The sequence below is a fragment of the Sylvia atricapilla genome, chromosome 8 (assembly GCF_009819655.1).
Source record: "Sylvia atricapilla isolate bSylAtr1 chromosome 8, bSylAtr1.pri, whole genome shotgun sequence".
Taxonomy (NCBI): domain Eukaryota; kingdom Metazoa; phylum Chordata; class Aves; order Passeriformes; family Sylviidae; genus Sylvia; species Sylvia atricapilla.
The window spans coordinates 30,607,070-30,625,819 of NC_089147.1; the positions used below are offsets into that span (position 1 = coordinate 30,607,070).

Here is an 18,750-nt window from a genome sequence, read left to right on the forward strand (position 1 = left end):
AACTTCACTGCTGCTCATTTCATACTGTTACCTAATTTTGTTGCCTAACCTGAGAACAGGATAGATATAAATAACCCAGCTTCAAACCTTTCTTTTCTTCATTTGTTGCTGCAGGCAATTTAGGCTCTTAATCCTCTGTTTTGAGAGATGTCTCCTAAGTTATGAGAAGGAATCGGGTGCCTTAAAGTGATTTTGTCTCTTCTGTCTCCAGTGAGGAACGCACTGGCGTGTTTGTGCTGAAGTCTGCAGTGGTTCATGCCATGGATACTGGCTGAATTTTGGTGGTCTTATGGTTTATCTCCTTTGGGACTGTAAAAAATAAGTAAATAATATGTTAAGCCACACCTTCCTGCAGTTGGTAAATAGAAAAGGGCAGGGCAAGTCTCTGATGAATGATTTATTTAAATCCTTGAAATGTATGGTCAAGACTATCTAGCAGTGCAAGTTTTAACATAAAAATCTTTGAATTCCTTTCTCTGTGGGAGTTTTTAATTTAATCTAATTTTAGATGGCAAATGCATCATTTCCTGAAGCACAAGTGGGTTAGAAGGGCACTGCATAATAATTTAGAAAGTCTGAATAGCTTGAAGAATCTGCAGGTTTTTGTTTAACTCAGCAAGGAGGGAGGAGAGCACCCTGGTTACCTGGGCTGAGGTGCAGACTCACTGATGCCCTTGAGAAGGACACTTATGGTCAGAGCTGGAGAGACTTGCAGTCACTGACTGGAAAATGGAGAGCAGTTGATACCTATCTAAGGCATAACTTCATTTGTCTTAGTCTCAGTGCTTGAAGCTATTATAGGGGTAACTGCTGGAAGTGAAAGCTACAGATATGCCAGCATTGTGGTTTGGGAGCTGCTTCGTTAGACTATTCAATACAGGGCAAATAAGCATCAAACAGTGCCCGGAAAAATGGAGTGCAGACAACTGATCCATTTGTCTGAAGCAGTAATAAGAAAAAGTAACTTGGTGTATGGTGTTTTGTCTGGGTGGCATTGCTCTGCCAACAAGGGCAGACAGCTTTGTGAGGGCAGAGAGATGTGTTAACAGGTACAACAGGCCTGATTCTGAGCTAGCAGTTAGCTAACAAGAAAGAGTTAATTCCACAAAGTGTGAGAGAGATGAGAAGTTTCCTGGGTAATTTACAAGCGTTGCCAAATAATTAGAGTTTCCCAGGGCTGGTGTTATCTACAAAAGTAATTTTAATACGTAAATTTAAAAAAATAGTTATTGTTACATTTTTAGGAGGTTGGAAAGATAATCTAGTTTAAGAAATCTGAAAAGGATGGGAAATGAAGTGACAGATATTTAAGACTTTTAAGTAGCTGGGAGGTGCTGAATGTTGGTGCTGTCTGGTTAAAAAGTGGGAATTAGACCAGTGCAGTAGAGGACAGCGGATACCCATGGGTACCTATGGAAATAGATGTTCTATACTACTTTCTGTGTGGCTTTATTTTAGGGCTGATGAAAACATTGCATCTAAACAATTTGTATCATTTTTTATTTCTAACAGTTTGATTCTGGAGTGCTCACAACATGCTCCAAAGCATTTTGTAATTGGTGGTGAAGGACTGCAGCCCTTTTCTCAGATTTTTTGCATTTACTGTCTTTCCTCACCTTCCATGTAAATCTGTGGCTCTTTGCTTTTCAGAGCTATGTGCTAAAAACCTTGAACTTTATGTAGTTATTTTCTGCATTGTTTTAGAGTGATGACACAAATCTGTTGATTGCAGTGATTTTTGTAATATGCAGAAAGAGTCAGAAGGATGACACTTAGATCTTTGCAATTTTTGGTTTAATAAGAGGTAGCTAACAGATTTTATGAACTCCCTAGGTATTGATAGTGGTTTCTCAAAGTCCTGCAAAAGCTGTGCTAATATCTGACTGAATTAGACTTCTGTATAATAACTTTGAAGAGTAAAAGTAGCACCTGCAGTTCAGGTGATACAGAATACCCTGCCTGGTAGGGAGAGTATTTGTCCTGCTTCTCCTTTGGGGATATTCAGTGAGCAAATATAAAGTATGTTGGCTGTCTAGGGCTCCTCAAAGTTACTGGGAGTTATTTCAGCTTGGATTTGTACCTGCAGTTGTACCTAGTGGATGAGCTAACCTATAACAAAACTCTTTTTGCTGTAGCTATATTGGTCCTGTAGCCCAAAGGACATTAAAAGCTGGTGAAGTGAGTTAGTAGAAGAGTAGTTTTGGTTTGGTTTTTTTTTTAAATTAGTGTGTTGGTTTGACATGTTTTCCTGGAAATGACTACATAAACAAGATGTCTAGTTCATTCATACAGAAAGCAGCCATCTAAGGATTAAATCAAAGCTGTTTAATACTTACATACTTCGTGAGAAATTAGGATATTTGATCATGATGGTGTAAAAACTGAAGTTCTCAGTAGGACTTAAAGTCCCTTTCATTTCTTTTCCTTAAGAAACTGTTTCTACTTATTAAGTGTAAATGAAATGTTACTTGTTCACTTTATCTTGACTCAGACTGGTTTTGTTACCTGTCTGTACAGCTTTCAAACAAGGCACTTTGTGCCTCTTTTTAAACTTGAACTAGTTTTGCTTTCTCTCACAATCCCATTTGAGATCACACTGCACGAATGGGGTATATACAATGGTTTTTTTTGTATTTGAACTGCATTAAAGCAAAAAAAAAAAATCAATTTATGGAATAGGCAGTACTGGAAAGAAAAGCAGCCTTGAGGTTTGTGACAGGTGGGTTTACAAAGCACACATGAAGAATGAGGCCAGTGTTGAGGCTGTGTGTTGCCTTGGTTATGCCATGTCCTGGCAGGGGCTGGAGGTGGGTGCAGCTGTCTCCCAAGCAGAGCTGTCTGAGAGTCCATTGCCATTTCTGATAGTCAGTGTGGGGCTCATGCTGATAACGATCATTTTCATCAGGTTTTACATACTCCTTTTAAATCTTCAGGCACTCCAAGTAGTTTTGGGGTCTCTTAGTCCAGCCACCCTCCCAAAGGGACTATTAGAAATGGATAAAAGGCAGCCTAGGATTTTAAGAGCCTTTTCTCCAAAAGGTGTGCCATGAGAAATGAGTGTAGATGGGAGTGGGATAAAAAGAAGCAAAATGAGCTGCATTTCAGCCCCTGAAGGCTGGGACTGAAATGTTGGCTTCGTTTGTAAAATGACATAAGAGACCATTGGAATTGCAAAACCGGCCACACAGCTGCAAAACCTGCATTTGTATGTGGTTAGTAATGCTCTGTGTGATATGGTAATGACTTAATAAAAGTTACTCATGGATTTTATCTGGGCAATAATTTGAATTTGAATGCGAGGTTAACACATGTTAATTGTATACAGTTTTCTAAACAAGAAAGCATTTAGATTTTCGTGGCAATAGAATTTTTGGGTGTCAGTGACCATGATTTAGTCTGCATTCAGAGACAAAATTGACTCTTAGAGAATTCATGTGATGTTGAGCCTTAAACTCTTCACATTCCTCCACAGGTGCTTTAGCAGAAGCTGTGTAATTATTTTGCACTGTTAACAAAAGTTTTGGTTTTTTTGGCAGATACGTATCTAAAACTGGAAGATGTGACTCGTAAGTTTAATAAGCCCTGCATAATGGATGTAAAAATAGGCCAGAAGAGTTATGATCCCTACGCTTCAGCGGAGAAGATTCAGCAGCAGGTCAGCAAGTACCCACTGATGGAGGAGATTGGCTTTTTGGTTCTTGGAATGAGGGTAAGAACTTGTCTTCACTGTCAGTTTATGCTCAGGCCTCTTGTCCCACACCAGGGACAGCAGCTGGTTTTCCTAGCAAACAAGAGTCCTCTTGAGTTTTACGTAAATAGGGTGTTACCTGAATGTCTTGGTAGTGCTGGTATCAACTGTTGTGTGAAACCTGTTCCAAAGCACTGCTCTAGTTCAAAACAATTATTTAACTTGGCTCTGTCCATTAGGGCAAGCTATTTGCAACCTGGGCACGGTGTATAAATATATATACAAGAGAGAGGCTGGATATTTAAAACTGAACATAGTTGTAATTAATTCATCACCACCACAACAGATATTTAAAATAATATTAAGAGGATTTTTGTGTGTTTGTTTCTTTCAGGTGTATATCAGAACTTTACACAGTGAACTAGTCTTTCTAATAATTTAATAATGAGCTGTATCCTCCACATTTTTCACCTTGATATTTTGTTTTTAAATAAAAATAATTTTATGTAATTTTTCTATTTAGGGAAGAGCAAGTCAGCTGTCAGAGGTGATGCATATAGCCATGGACAGCTGCTTCTGTTTTAAGTTTTAAAAAGCTTTCCATCACAAGGAAACTTCTTTTGCTATTTACTCAAGGGGTAGTCAGGGGAAGATTAGTTGGGCATGCAGACATCCATGTTAACTCTTAGTACTCTTAGAAATACCAAGAGTCAGTATGTGTGTATTGGCTACTTTAAAACTTCAGTGTAAAGAAAAGCTGTACCTGACATTTGTGACTCAGTAAGAGAAACGTGTCGATGTCACTGATAGAATTCCAAAGTAGTTTTTTCTGCAATGATAGGTACAGGAATAGTTTTCATTTTGATGTGAGATTTTTGTTTTTCTTCTCACACACCAAGCCAGAACTCCTCAAGCTCTGCATCAACATGCATAAACAGCTGGAGACTTTGATAAGCTTCTCCTTTGCTGTTCAATAGCAACAGCAGCCAGATTGCACCATTGTTCAAGATAATTCTAATATCTCTGCAATGTTTTGTGCAGAACTGCCCAGCCTCCCAGCCCATAACTCTGCCTTGAGATAAGCTGCTATATAAATTATAGTGGTCATGAGTAGTAATTATGTCAGCCTATGAGCAAGAATGTGGGAGTTAAGTCAAAAAACAGCCAAACAGTTTGGATGGAAAAGGAAGGTTAGAGGTTATAGCTTTGGGTTTGGTTGATGCCATTACATAACCTTTCTTATCTCATTTGTAAAACAATGTGCTTCATGTCCTTTGTTTCATGACAGTGCAGAAGGAATGATTGATTGCTTCTGTGGTATGCTTGTGACTATTGTTTCTAACATGGTCACGTGTGTCTTTGTCCTGCTGCAGAATTTTTTTCAATCCCCTAATTCAGACTGGGTGTATAATGATGGTTCTCCCAAGTAGTGCAGTTTTCCATCCAGTGTTTAACTAGATGAGATTTGGATTTTTGCCTTTGGCATGTTGGAAGTTGTTTTCCAAAGAGAATTGAAAGGTTCCTCCTGCCCTCACACAGCACTTAGCAAAGTCTGAATTCACGAGGCATGTTCTCTGCCTCTTCATTATGGGATGTTCTCAGCTTGTCTGCTTGCTTTATTTTTGTAACATTCTGGCCCTACTATAAAACCCTCCTACACAGATCTGTACTGCACAGAACAGCTCGTGTGCTGGATGAAGGTTGTTCCTGTTTGCTGGACAAGACATGATGTAATGAGGAGGTACAGGGGTTTTGTTTTAACCTCTCCATTCAGTTTTTTCAGCAGGGAGGTGGGCTTGTGTGGTAAATTTTTACAAGACCAAGAAGGAGAGGGCCAGGAAGAACAGAGAATGTAGCTATGCTTTCTAAAGCTCCCATCATAAAAGTTGTGATGAAGAGATAGAAACAAAAAGGTGTTAGAGGTGGGGATTTTACCCAAAGATCTATCCACAGTGTATTTTTACCCAAAAGGCTATTGAAGCAGCTTTTTCTTATGCATTGGTAAACAAGCAGTGATCTGTTCATACATAACATACGTATGGTGTGTCCTTAAAAACAGGAGTCTCCTGTCTAGCCCAACATTAATTTATGTACACAGTTCTGGCATTTGGCCTGTATTTAGCTTAACATGCTGAACAGACAGAATAAATGCATGGAAATACATTTAAAAAGCACAGTTATTTCAATAACATTATTTAAAAACACAATTCTCTTAGTGGAGAAGTTCCTTTTTTTCACAGATGCCGCTGGATCGCTGGAGTTGTCCAACGCCCAGTTGGATGGGACATGGAGCAGCCTAATTTAGTGAAATATGGTTGGAACTGGGATGTCTTTAAGGTCCCTTTGAAACCAGATCATTCTGTCCATTCAGAGTGGACACAATTTGTTACAGAAGTAGTTAGAGTTCATATAGAAGTTGGAAGTCTCAGGTACTGTTGCAGTAGTGAAAATACAAATTTTAAGATGTTTCAGTAGTAGACATATAAACAGTTAAGAAATCTCTTAACAGCACAGGCAGTGTTAAATACAGAGCATTCTGCATGCTGTTGAATATAAGCACAATGTGTGGGCTGTGCTCTCCTTTCAGATTCACAGCCCTTTTGGAATGCACAGTTTCTGCAGGTTCTCTTTTGTTTCCAGGACATCAGTTGCAATCTCACTTACTCCAAATATTTGTGAAACACTTTTTTAAAAGCACAAACTGGTGATTATGTAATTTTATGAGTATAATCCGTCATTGACTTCAATTGTTTGTCCATATGAACAGTAATGTATAATAATCAAAGCTAGTTTTACAAGTAAATCTTCTCATCTATAGTACATGATTCTGCAGGATATTTTCCAGTTGACTGTATCTGACTATTTTAGGAGGTTTTTATGAACTCTTTCTAGTACTGTGGTAGTTCTCACACACTCTGATCTGTTAGTATCAAGATTTAGGAGGGAAGTCAGTATTAAATCTTGCATCTAGTTCAGATTCTTCTACATTAAAAGATTACCAGAACTGGAGTTTTTACATTTTTAGGCCTAATTCAAGCTTTGATGTTTAAGAAGAGAGGAAGACAAAGCAAAACAAAACCTAAAAGAAAACAAACAAAAAAATGCATTAAACAAAAAATAAATAACTAAATAAAACCCTAGCCCAAAGAAACCATCCAAAAGCCCTGGAGGGGGGGAAAAAATCTTCCAAGCTGGAGCAGGTGTTTTATTACATAAAAGAAATTTATTCCAATGAGATGCTTCATGGAAGTTCTGGGAGTCTAAAACTACTGTATTAAGCTGGTTTTGAGATGGTTCATGATTTAATTGCAGTGTTGTAGTTTTTTTATTTAGGAGATGAATAGTCCGCTTTTTCACTGGCTAAAATTCAGTAAAAGTCAATAATTTTATTCTAGGACCTATTTATGTAAGGAGTTGACTAAAACTGTATATTGACTGTCAGAGCATTTGGGGGTGTCCTTAGTCATCTGAAGCACTCAAGATAGTCCAGAGGAACAAAGAAGCAAAATGGGCAGAGTAATACCTCAGTATAGTCTTGGAAATGAAGGAGCAGGGAGGCATACTTCTTGAGCTGAATTTTCAAGGCAGCAGCAAGCAGGGATGTGGGTACTTTCACTGCTTGTGGTCTAGCAACAATAAATTAAAAATAAGTAAAGATTGGGGAATGAGATGTTCAGATAGATGGATTTGGATAACTGGGCATGCTCTCAGCAGCAGTGGTAATGTGAGAGCATTACTGTAAAGCAGGAGGGTCCCTGCAGAGCTGGAGCTGGATGCTGGTGTTGGATGTGCCCAGATGAGCTGGGGTGTCACTTGCTTACTCCCACCTTCAGCTTGTGGCTCTGGCTTCAGCAGCAGCTGGGTACTGACCTTCAGATGCTCTCAGGAGCGCAGAGGTGCCTTGTTGTAAACAGAAACTTCTGTGTAATGTCCAAACACTGGCTCACCCCTACCTGCATGCAGCTGGTGAGTGTATTTACAGAAAAAAGCTGAGGGCTGGGAAGCTCGGCCCTTGGCCCTGGGGAGTCTGGGTGCCTCAGCATCAGAGCAAGTATCTCCTGTCTCCATGTCCTTGCTTAGGACAGCAGATCCCAAACTGCCCTTGTGTGGGGCATGCAAGGGAGCAGGGATAGGCAGTGGGAGCTGCACAGGAGCCCGCTTTCCAGGCACCATGGCAATGTCAGTGCCACACAGGTCCATGTCGTGCGTGTTGTCAAGTCAATCCTTGCTCTCCTTGCTCTGAAGTGTTCTACAGCCTGCCCACAATACAGCATTGGGGTTGTTTTTCCCAGTTTCAGTGATGTGGATTAGCAGATATTAGCTTAGTGAAAGAGCTCTGCAAGTTACTGAATAGGGATTTTTATTTGTGCCAGCAGTATCTCCCCCAAATAATTCTTAACGTGTATTTAGGTTGTAATTTCTGGAAGTCAGGGAGTTGCCGCAGCATTTGAACAGTGTGTACATTTTTCTGCCTTACCATGGACGTTGGTGCTGAGTTACTATAATTAACATTACATAACATTTGATACCTGTTTGTCTTCAGTTTAATGTCCTGAAGATGCAAGGTTTCCAAACTCCATATCTTTGCTGAGACCTTGCAAGGGTTGTGCTTTTTCAAAGACTCTGCTGGACCAACTTCTTATTTTAATTCAAGTTTTCCCTCAGTCCAGGAACATCAGGTGAAGGAGCTGTGACTGAAAAAAGGTACAAAAAAGAAGGAACTGTAGTTGAAAAAATGTTCAAAAAGCTGTTTTGGTATGCAATGGCTGAACACATCACAGGGGGACAAAAGCCATGTGCAGGTTTATAATATCTAAAGATAATTTCCCTCAACAGTTAATGGTCAGGATTTTTTGATGTGCTGCCCATACAGAGTCACTACTGCTGCTCATTGTAAACTGCACCTATTAGCTTGCTGGATTCCAGAGCCATTTGTGCAAGAAGCTGAGTGTGAGCTACTTGTAGGCACAAGGAGAAGCCTTTGCACTGTCAGCCAGAACAGCTCTGATCTTGCATGGTAGGAATATATAAAAATGACTGATGAAGCAGGAGGTTTCTTGAAGGCAGTGTTTTGCAGCTCATAGAAAGTTTTCTTTGCCTTGCACTCTGCAGGAAACCTGCCAGTGGTTTGCCAGAGCAAACACGTAACAAGCTGTGGCAGGTGGATAAGAAATGAGATTTTCCTGTCTAATAATTTCTTGGCTGCTGTTAAAGTTACAGATCTGACTTGACTTGTCATTTGTTCTCACAGAAATGGGCTAGTACAGACAGCTGCAACAACAGGGATACAGAAAAAGCTTGGTTCAAAGGCAAAGTGTGATTTTGGGAAGGGTTAATAGCAGATGATTGGTAGTGACCATGTGAACAAAAGCACAGTAGAGCAAGAGGTCTGTCCAATAGGAAGTTGATTTTAGCCTCCTGCTCCTCCAGCACAGCCACCCCTGTGTTTGGGTGGGTGAGGGTAGAGCAAGGGCTGGTGAGAGATTGCTTGTGTTTGAGCTTGGCTCTCAGCTCCCTTGCTTTCAGAGTGTTTGTATCTGAGTGAGGTTTTCCAGGAACGTTCAACTAGTCATTTCCTGCAGTTGCACAGAGTCTCAAGGTGGTGGTAAGGGACAGTATCTGTGATTCTGCAGATAGTTGTCCTTTAATGCCACTGGCTGCAGCCCAGGGCCTTCTGAGTGCCCAAGGCACACATACATTACACTCATGCTGTGGGTCTGGGGCTTGGTGCTTTGTCACTGACTGTTCTGTATAGTTAAAAATGTGCTGTTAATGCAGCATGCACATCTGCTCAGTGTTTGTAAGCTATTTAGAAAGACATTTGGGGAATGGTTTTGTTCAAATTATGAGAAGAGGTGGGGTGGCTTCATGGGAAGCCCAGTTCAGAAGCACAGGGTCTGTTGTGCTGCTCTAGTGCTTTTTTTGTGAAACAAAATGAGCTTGCAGATCTTAATCAGCATGTTTGAGCTAGTGCCCATGTCACAAAACCTGCAGCTCCTACGGGAAGAGATAAGGTTCTGGTAAACAAGATGGTTCTGTCGGTACTGGGCAGTGCTGATGTCTGCAGAAAGCTGCCCCTGGGCCAACTACGTGAGAATGCTCAATATCATTAAAATGACGGCACAGCTAGTGAAAACTGAGTTGTACTCATCAGACTCTTGACTTTCTTTCTAAGCAATATTCTTTATTTAATTGCCTTTGACTTCTAGCTCTTTAAAAAGTTTTGAGACTTTTGGTATGTTTTTGAGGGTTACTTTGGTACCTGAAGTGTTTACGTAAGTAACCTTTGGGTTTCTGTGTCATATACTGTACTCTTTCATGTGCTTTGGAGAAAAACCCAGCAAAAACTGAGTGGAGAAAAATTATTGTTCTTGTGAAATCAAAATCACAGTTGTCAGATGCAGTTTTAGAATAACTCATCTGTACTGTGGCCTTCTTCATTTCATAGACATGGAGGCCTCAGTTTCTTCAACTATCATAACAGTGTTTGAATGTCTCTCTACCGAGTGAGTTCAAACATTTAGACTTGGAGCTCTTTATTTTTTTAGAATAATGAGAACTGTTTACATCAGTTCATGGTTGGTGACTTAAAATCAGTTTCTACACGCTATGATTTAAGTCCCTCAAGGACTGAGTATAATGACTTCTATCTTTTTGTCATAATAAAAGCTATTTGAGACTGTTCTTCCCAGCTGCTTTGCAAAACAGGATGTGGGAATCTGTGTAATCATACTGGATTTATCGTTGTTTGGATGGGGGAGAGACATTTCAGGGTGATGGGCTGTAATGAAAACAGGGAATTCTATTTTCTTTATTTAATGCTCCTTTTTACTGCTGCTGTTTCACTGTCATGGACTTCATTGGTTGGCTTCAGCAAGAATAAGGCCCTGGAGGAGGGATGAGGAGCAGGTACCTCAGTGGTGTGCCCTGACTCTCTTTCAGTGGGGTCCTCTCTTTTTGCAGCAGTGGAGGGCAGGGCTGTGGATGGGGTGGATGCCACAGGGATGGGTGGTCTGAACAAGTGCCAAGCACCAAGTTCCTGCCAGAGACAACTGCCTGCTTGGTAACACCATTATTTCTGCAAACAAAAATTGTCTACACTCTCATAAACAAATTATACTCGGGCCCTGCTGCCTCGCACGTTTCTGCTATGGAAACATTTCAGTGTGAGCGAAAATACGTCTGCATGTGAAGCAGTTTTGAATTAAGTTCTTAAGCTTGTACAATTCCTGATATGGACAAAACTGTACCCATGCGAGTTGCCTCCCTTTCAGATAGAAGCTGAAGTACTGCTGTTGATGCTGGAACCAGCTTTTGCTTGACTGCTGCTATTTATTTAGTGCAGCTTCATTTGTGCTGATGGTCTTACAGAGCTGGGCCTTGGTGGTCACATACAGTAATTCTTACTGTTTTGCTCTTGTGCTAAATAGTTTTATAGTTTTAAGAACTCAAAATAATTGCATTGAAATTGTTGCTTTATTGACTTACTGATTTAACATCCACAGTAACACAGATAGGAGTCTGATAGTTCCTGATCTCAGTTGTGATTTGCAAGGCATAATAAAAGAGTTCCCTTTAATGGGTACATTGCTTTTTGCCACCACCAGGATGTCTCTAGCAAAGGAAAGCTGTAGCTTGGAGCTCCAGGGCTGAAGGGAGACTTTTTGAGAGCACTACAGTGCAGTGCTGGGCACAGCAAGAAATGTGAGGGCTAAATGTTTTGTGGCCTGTCTGTGAGATGTCTCTTGCTCTGCAGAAATACTGGTGGTTCAAAATACACAGGGAGCCCCCTCCTTGCCTCTTTCAGGTGTACCACGTGTCTTCGGACAGCTACGAGACACAAAACCAACACTATGGAAGGAGCTTGACCAAGGAAACAGTAAAGGACGGTAAGGAAAGGGCACTGGAGTGTCAGAACTCAGTGCTCTTGGAGTTTTTCATTTAAATACTGATGTATAGAGCTGTATGGAAAAAGTGGTCTGGATGTTCCCATTTTAGAAGACCTTTTTTGTCCTCATGCCAGGTGGGTCTTTGGTGGTTCCCTGTAGTATTTGAGCTGCCTGTCCATCTGAAATTAGATGTGCAGTTGGCTGTAACAGCAGTGCAGACTATAGGAATTTTCTCCTCACATCTCTTTTACTACTAATAAGGGGGAGAGAATTCAACTTCTTTTCAGCTTTGAAACTATAATGAAATAGAAGTATTTTAAAAATACTACATGTTGTTATTATAAATACATTTTTTTGTTTCTGGTTATCTTCTGTGAATATCTAAGTATATTTTCTATTAGAAAGCTACTACAAAAGCATCTTTCAATCCAAAGGACTTTATCAGTTGAAGTCAATCCATGTGTTGCTCTACATTAACAATTAATAAAAATGCTGCCATCATGGGGCTGTTTGGTGATAATTATTGCAAACTAGTTACTAGTTGACACTTGCTCATCTGTCCTCCAGCAAGGGACAGCAGGTGCACACACAAACTCACTCATAATAACAAGCTGCTAAATTCTCCATGCTCCTGTTTATGCATGGAGAATTTAACAGGCCTCTGCCCAAAGCTGTCCAGACACTTGTTAAACTGACCAGGGAGCAAAAACCATGTTCATTTATTGTGTGCTCCATACATTCACCTTTACTTACAACCCAAGCCCGAGCTGTAGTATTACACAGCAGGTGATGTGACTGAAGGTCTCAGAGTTCTTCAGTTCACTTTGGTTTAGTTAGTAATTGCCTGAACAGAAACTATCCGAATGGTGTCTGTGCCTTCAAATAAGAACTGCTCTTATCCCCAAAGAAATAAAAACAGCTTGTTTTCCATCCAGACGTGAAAATAATCCCAATATGTGTGTATTTCTTGCAGGCATCTCAAAGTTCTTCCACAGTGGGTACTGCTTGAGAAAAGATGTGGTAGCTGCCAGCATTCAGAAGGTTGAAAAGATTCTGGAGTGGTTTGAGGGCCAGACACAGCTCAACTTCTACGCGAGCTCATTGCTGTTTGTCTATGAAGGTTCATGTCCAGCGACAGCTGTGTGCTTGAGTGATGTCACCTCAGAGAAGAGAAGAGTGCCCAAAAGCCTGTTATCAGGTGGAGATGTGTTGGAGTATAACAATAATATTAATGTAATAAATTCTACAGAGAATGGAAAAATTGAAGCCTCTGTAAGCAAAGGCTTGTCTAAGTTTTATGCACTTCACAAAAAGGCGTGCTCCAAGAGGCACCACAGTCAGCTCTCGCTAAAAGTTGAAAACTCAGAGCAGGATAATGTGTGGAAAACCAGCACATGCATTACGCAGGAGCACCTGAATGGAAATGTTCTGCCCCAACTGGAAAAAGTTTTCTATCACGTGCCAGCAGAGACCAAGGAAAGTGCAAATGTTGAAGTCCGAATGATTGATTTTGCTCACGTGTTTCCTAGCAACACAAAGGATGAGGGCTATATTTATGGTCTGAAGAATCTAATCACAGTACTGCAAAATATTTTGGATAACTAAATTCTTTGCTATGTTTTTTATTGGGGGCCAATGATAAAGAGCAACAACATGAAGAATTTCTGCACTTGTAGTTCTGTATAACTGGGTTTGTATTGTTCTATATTTTATTTGTCTTTGTACTTTTGGTAGAAGGGTTTAACTTTTTATAATTTCACTCAGGAAAAATATTGATAGTTAATTAGGAAGTGTGAAAGGATGAAGATACTTGAGATAGAGCAGGATGGGTAAATTGATAGAACGAAATGTATGTGGTTGGCTTAAGTCCAAGGACCACCAGAAGCAAGGGTTATGTTAGTTCCTCTAATGACTTTAGCATAGGTGACATTTTTGCCCATTTTAGCCTTGACACTGAGCCACATCTCCACTAAGAGGTGTTTAGAAAATAGACTGAAAGTTGTAAGGTGCAGGATTGATGTCCTCAGTACTGCCCTTGTGTTTACTGTATTTGAATAACTGGAGTAACTCTGCTTGGAGAGAAATCCTGTTCTGAGTCAGCAGTCTCACCTGAAGCCAGTGCATCCCAAAGTGCTTTTCCATGTCACAGGACAATATTGTTGTTCTTTCAGTCCTTCCCCCTTCGTGGATGTCTGTAGCTGATGTTCACCACAGATGAGCTACCATGTAATTTGTGTTGAGGTGCTAAGAAAATGCTGGAGTACAATACCATAACAGGCTTAAACTGCACAACTTCTAGAGAAACTGTTTGTTCCTAAGAACGAGTGAAAGAAGGCAAATGCAAGATGTTCCAGGAACTAATTTGATTTAGGAGATTATGTTAGTCTGTTAATGGAGTGTCTGATGCTGTGATTAAGGAAAACGTCTCACTCTGTTCTCATGGCCCTTCTCCAACAACATTGCTTTAAAAAGCAAACTAGTAGAATGGAGAAACAAGTTTTGGGTGAATGTACGGAGCTCTGCTGGCTGTAAGCCACTTGCGTTTTTGCAGTGAGCATTTGATGCTCCCACTGCTGGGGAGCACTGACTGGAACCAGAAGCAATACGGGCGGAGGAGCGTCCTGTGAGATCGTTCAGCCTTGGAGCCACGAGCTGTGCCACCCCCTGTGCCAGTGGAGCTGTGGCTCTCCCGTCCTGGGCTGCAGACACTGCAGGTTTGTTTCTTTAACGACACACAGGCAAGCTGTGTAATCTGAAAGCTGTCTGTCCCATTTCCTTCCTTTTCACAAGAAAAGTTCAACTTCTGTATGGAATACTTGAGATCAGGATGATGTATCCAAAGCAGTTTTGGTGTGTCTCTTCTGTATGCTGTGTATGTGGCTGTGCTGCCATGCATATTACAGTGAACTGTATGGAAAGTGGGAATGGAGGAGTCTTGCCATCCCTAGAGCAAGATTGTAATGCTTAAAGCATTTCCAGGAGGAAAATGTTTTAGAGTGAATTTGGTCATTGGAAACATACATCTTTCTCATGTGGACTTAGTGACCCTGTGGCCTTGCTGCTCTCTCTGTATGATGTTCTGCACTATGCACTCACCTGTGTACACATCTTGACAAGTTCTTCATTGGACATCTGTTTTCTACATGACAAAGAGATTCATACTTTTTCAAGCAAATATGCTGGTTTCAATAAAGCTGAATTTTTAGCTCTGTTTGAGAGCTTAGGTTAATTGGGAGAAACAGGGTATTACTATGTGTAGAATTACATGGTTAAACTTTAGAGCTAATATTGGCCAATACATTCAAGACTGAAACCAACCTTTTAGTAACATGATGTTTCAGAAGTATGGGAAATGGGGCTTGCAGGTAAGGTGAGACCAGTGTGCTGAAAATTTTATGGGAAATACAGTGAAGTCAGAGGGGGAAAGTACCAGGAATAGAGGGACTTTTTTTCCTACCTGGTATTTCTCTTGCACCTTATAGTTAATATATTCCCAACTCTCTGTGAATTAATTTAAGCCATATTCTAGAAAGAGTTTGTGGTTTTGTTTGCTTTGTTGCTGGTTTCTCTGTTATGATTTTGTTGTTCTATCCCGCAAATAGTCAACACTAGAGCAATCTGGACTGGTAGTGGCCTTGTATCATAAAGTTACAAGGTTTTATAGGAAAATATGGACAAAAACACTTGCAACATCATCGTTTTTATCCTCCGTAATTCATCTCTTCTGGATTTTAATCCATTTTGTACCAGAGAAATGAAGCATTTTCCTCAAGTCAGTTGTTGGAAAATGATTAGTATGCACTTAATGCCATGCACTCTCCGGTCTCTGCTTTAAGATACGTGTCCTCGGTGTTTGAATGCTCTTTAAGTATTGATTGTTTTGTTGGCTATGGCAGTATTTGTAACATGCCTGGAATATTGTCAACCTGTCAGAATATTTTGAATAAAAAAAATTTTATCATGGTTTTTGTACCGGTAGTTATTACAAATGTATTTCTGGTAATTTAAAATGTAGCTTGAGAAATAACAGTATTTTTCATTGGAAATTGTGTAAATAAAGCTTGCCATGGAGATGTTTGGGCATAGTACCAGCTGTGAGTTTGAGCCTGCAGAGGTCTTACATTCACACTGTTCTTGCAGATTTTAGACACAGTGTGTCTAGTGTTTTGTGTCTGAACCAATTGTTTTCATTTACAATTGGAAATGTAGTCACAGAAATCATTCAACAGAATATGTGATTAATCAGAATATGGAGAGGGAGACAGTGGGTCACTGAACTGATGTACTCTTAAGGATTGATCTCCCTGTCAGCAATGCCCCTTTTGTTCTCTGGACAAAGTATACAGGACAGGCAACCATTACATGGAAATCTTGGCAGGAATAGTTTCAAGGCTTGGAGGTGTTCATGTCCCATAAAACTGGGTTGCTGCCCCAGAGTGGTGTGGTGTAGCTGGGTTCTAGGCTTGCTGTGGAAACTGATGATTTTAAGCAATAAGAGTTTGGTTTAGCAGAGCCAGCTCTCAAAAAGGAAGAACTCATGCAGCATTGTCACTCCTGGACTCAGAATGTAGGCTTCTGAAGCCTTTCTGTCTAGGTGATGTGAGAGCTGGGCTTAGGCTTACCTAAGGAGAATTTGAGTTGTATAAAGTTTTATGAAAGGCATTTACAAATGTATTTTTGAATATGAGTGAAATTTGTTGCATAAATTGCATTGGAAGTTACTATATAATACTATATTGCCACTATGAAATACTTAAAGTAATTTGTTTTATGAACTGAACTGGCGACTTTACTTGTAGTTGTGATTCTGATGAAACTTGTATGTTTTGGTTTTTTCCTACTGTAATGCATAACCAGAGTGTTCTTTTCCATAATCACAGTTTCATGGAGAACTTTTAAAAGTACTGAGTAGATAAGAAAATCACCAATTTCCATTAATTTGATTAACAAGAGTAAGTATGTTCATAAAATACTTCAGTGCATGTAATATTGTAAGTAATGTTAACATGCTACAAATCTAAAACCCCAGTAAAACTTCCTCACCTGCAGGGAGCTCCTGATCCGAGTCTGGATTGTGCAGAGTTTGAATTGGGCCTTCTCAGGTGTAACAGCAGCAGTGGTAAAGGGATGGTGTCACCTGTCAGGTGTGCAGGGGTGTTTACATCATGAACCTAAAACCATTGGAGTGACGTGCTCACCTCATGATGGGAAACACATTCAAGTGTAAGAAGACATTGGAAGAGTGGAGACTCACATGTACACTTTGCTGTTTAAAGTTAGGATTAGTTGTTCGTCCTCCTAATTTCTTTAGGGTTTTTTTCCCCCTACATGCCGTTTCCTACTGAGTGGCCTTTCTGCAGGTGACATCATGATGGAAATTTGTATTTCCTAAAAAGCTTTTGCCCCATAACTCCTCTTGAAGTGCCACTATTGAAAAACACCTTAAAATGCCTCAAATGGTGTGGGAATACTCTCTCCCCTGAAGGAGCAGAGTGACTGCTGGTGGACACAATAATCTGATGGGAGACTGGATCGTGGGCTTTGTGTGAGTTCTTTACTCATTGAAGAGGACATTCTGGGGGCAAGGTGAGTGACAGCTGAACTGTGCGGAGTTTTCCTTTCCTCACTGCAGTTCAGGTGGAGGTTTGGGTTTGAGGTAGCACGGCAGGGAGCAGTGAGAGTTCCTCAGGAGCCCTGAGCAGGACACTGGGTCCATGCTGTAGCACAGAGAATGGCTACGGGTAAAATCCAAAGGCTGCAGCTGTTCAGGTGTCCCACAGAGAGAATGTGTTGTGCTTATTCACTGGGTTAGAACAGGATGTTATCTGGAAAGTGCATTCATCACCATAGCCACGGGCCACATCGTGTCTGTTTTTCATGTTCACAGCAATCTGTAAATGAAAGCTGCAGCAGAAAATTGTCATCCAAAGGGCAAATAGGTTTGAAAGGAGAAAATAAGCAAACTAAGGGGTGTACCACAGAAAACATGTTCCAATAAATATCTTTTTCTCTGGTCTTGTGGAGATGGGCCGTGTGGATTTGGAGTTTAATTTCTTGTGAGACATTCAGTAGCAAAGTCAGAACAAAAGTACTTCAAAACACCTTCGTTTGAATTACGTACATTGGTTCAAGTAGTTACTTTATTTCATAGGTCACTTTTTAAAAAAGAAAATAACTTCCAAATACAATGTGTGTTGCACCTGACTAAATGAAACTACAGTGCACAAAGGCACTTTAATCCTCTGGGAACTGTACTGGAACATAGATGAAACCTTGTGAAATTGCACCTGATCCTGTGTTGTTAATAGTTTTTGAGATTTAAAGTTCTACATTCATTATGGTTGATGAATGAATGTGTCTAGTCTAGTCTCAGTGTCTAAAGCTGCCCCTCAATCTCCTCTGATCTGTATGTGTTTGTAATTTCATTTGCTATTTTCTGACATTCCTGGGCCACAGGGAATATTGTTAATATTACCCATGTTTATTTTATAAAACATTGTACTGTGCTATCTACCAACTTTTGTAACTTAATTATTAGTGATATTTAGGGTCATTCTAATAGCTGTATATTTGGCAGATTATTAAAATTTTCTGTAAGTGACTTGCAAGTATAATTGGTTTCTTTTAAATACAAGAAGATCACTGAGAAAAAGTTGACTTGACTCTTACCTGCACTGATGAATCCTTATTTCTCCTTGTTACTGTGCACTCTATAATGGGTTTCCCTTGGATTTACCAGGTTTGCTTTACCACCATATTTTTGTCACAGCATCCATTGCCATAGTTTGTTGGGAAAGCCTGCTGGGTATACAAGAATCATCTCTAGAAAATAAAATTCAATAAAAGAAATTCCACAATCTTTTAAACTCATCCTGGAAAACCCTTAACAGGACCATGTCCTTTTGCATCCAACATCAGGTCCCTGATTCTGAAAGCATGCGGGAGCAGCCATCACTTGAAAGTGAAAAGTGCTTCACTTTTAAGTTGGCCTGGTTTAGAGGAAGGATTATGTTGAGATTTTTTTTTTTTTTTTTTTTTTTAAAGTGTGTTGTCTTGCTTATCTACCAAAGGCTTTCCAAATGTGTTCAGTAGTCATCAGTACTGTCCCATGGCTCTTGCAGCCTTTCTTCCAGTGCTCCAGTATTGGAAGAAATTACGGGGTGAGGCTGTAAC

At 40.2% G+C, this 18,750-nt stretch overlaps 1 protein-coding gene across 1 annotated transcript in view; it reads left to right on the forward strand.

Moving 5' to 3' along the window:
* IPMK (inositol polyphosphate multikinase) overlaps positions 1-18,178 on the forward strand; it is a 40,587-nt gene extending 22,409 nt beyond the window's left edge. The window contains exons 4-6 of the mRNA XM_066324277.1: positions 3,537-3,709; positions 11,496-11,577; positions 12,551-18,178. Coding sequence (XP_066180374.1) covers positions 3,537-3,709; positions 11,496-11,577; positions 12,551-13,182 — 887 coding nt within the window. The 3' untranslated portion in view covers positions 13,183-18,178. The remainder of the gene's footprint in view (positions 1-3,536; positions 3,710-11,495; positions 11,578-12,550) is intronic.
* Positions 18,179-18,750: the final 572 nt, after the last annotated feature.